The following is a 1,022-nucleotide window of genomic DNA, read 5'->3' on the forward strand; positions in this document are numbered from 1 at the left end:
AAAATCTAGTGTCAATCAAAAATAATTACTTTATTGGTAATTTTCATCCTTAATTGATTTCTACCGCAATCAATCAATATGTACGTATATATGATTGGTAAGGAGATTTGTAATAGAAACGGGACTAATACTTCTCAACATTAGTGTATATATATATGTGTATTTTTTCATCATTAGTACTAATCTTTGATATAGTTCGGAATTTAATTGTGTTGCTGCTTCGTTCTTATTTTTTCTTTTCAGATTAGATGATGATGCCAATAAGGAAGAGGAAGACGAGCATGGGCCGACAAAAGATCGAGATTAAGCGGATCGAGAGCGAGGAGGCACGTCAAGTGTGCTTCTCCAAGCGTCGCGCCGGACTCTTCAAGAAGGCCAACGAGCTCTCCGTCCTCTGCGGGGCTCACCTCGCCGTAATCGTCTTCTCCCCCGCCGGCAAACCCTTCTCCTTTGGCCACCCCTCAGTCGACTCTGTTCTTGACCGCTTCCTACCCTCGTCGGCCCACCCTACTCCTCCTCCTCCTCCTCCTCCTCCTCCTCCTCTCTCCTTCAACGACCCCCGTGTGATGACCGTCGCTGCCACCGCGCTGGTCCCCGAGCTCGACCGGCAGTACGTGGAGCTGGCTGAGCGACTGGAGGGAGAGCGGCGGAGGAAAGAGGCGCTGGAGGCTGCGCTTCTAGCGCAAAGGGGTGACTTTGCCAGGCTCATGCAATCCAGCTTGGAGGAGCTGGGCGTGGCGGAGTTGGAGAGACTGCAGGCCGCGCTAGATAGGCTGCGTTCGGACGCAGCGAGGAGGGTGGACCAGCTGCTGACCGAGGCGCAGACCAAGAGACTAATGTTGGCTAGCGATCTTGGCAGTGTCGGCGGTGGAGCATATCTTGGAGGAGGATTCATTGCTGCGGCGGCGCCACCGCAGGGTGGTAATAATATTGATATGCAGGCGATTCCTGCGCCGGGGCAGGCTCCGACTGATTTTGGTTATGGCTACGGATTTTCTAGTTATTTGATTAATCATAGTTAA

General features: G+C 51.5%; 1 protein-coding gene across 1 annotated transcript; it reads left to right on the plus strand.

Annotated features, from left to right (window-relative positions):
• The first annotated feature begins 248 nt into the window (after nucleotides 1–248).
• LOC122054957 (agamous-like MADS-box protein AGL61) lies at nucleotides 249–1,022 on the plus strand. The gene has a single exon (XM_042616367.1). The coding sequence runs from the start codon at nucleotides 249–251 to the stop codon at nucleotides 1,020–1,022; it is 774 nt and encodes a 257-aa protein (XP_042472301.1).

Source organism: Zingiber officinale, chromosome 3B (assembly GCF_018446385.1).
Source record: "Zingiber officinale cultivar Zhangliang chromosome 3B, Zo_v1.1, whole genome shotgun sequence".
In the NCBI taxonomy this organism is placed as follows: Eukaryota; Viridiplantae; Streptophyta; class Magnoliopsida; order Zingiberales; family Zingiberaceae; genus Zingiber; species Zingiber officinale.

Bases quoted from the DNA above. Each gene is read 5' to 3' on its own strand.
- LOC122054957 (XM_042616367.1), top strand. From the start codon at position 249: ATGATGATGCCAATAAGGAAGAGGAAGACGAGCATGGGCCGACAAAAG.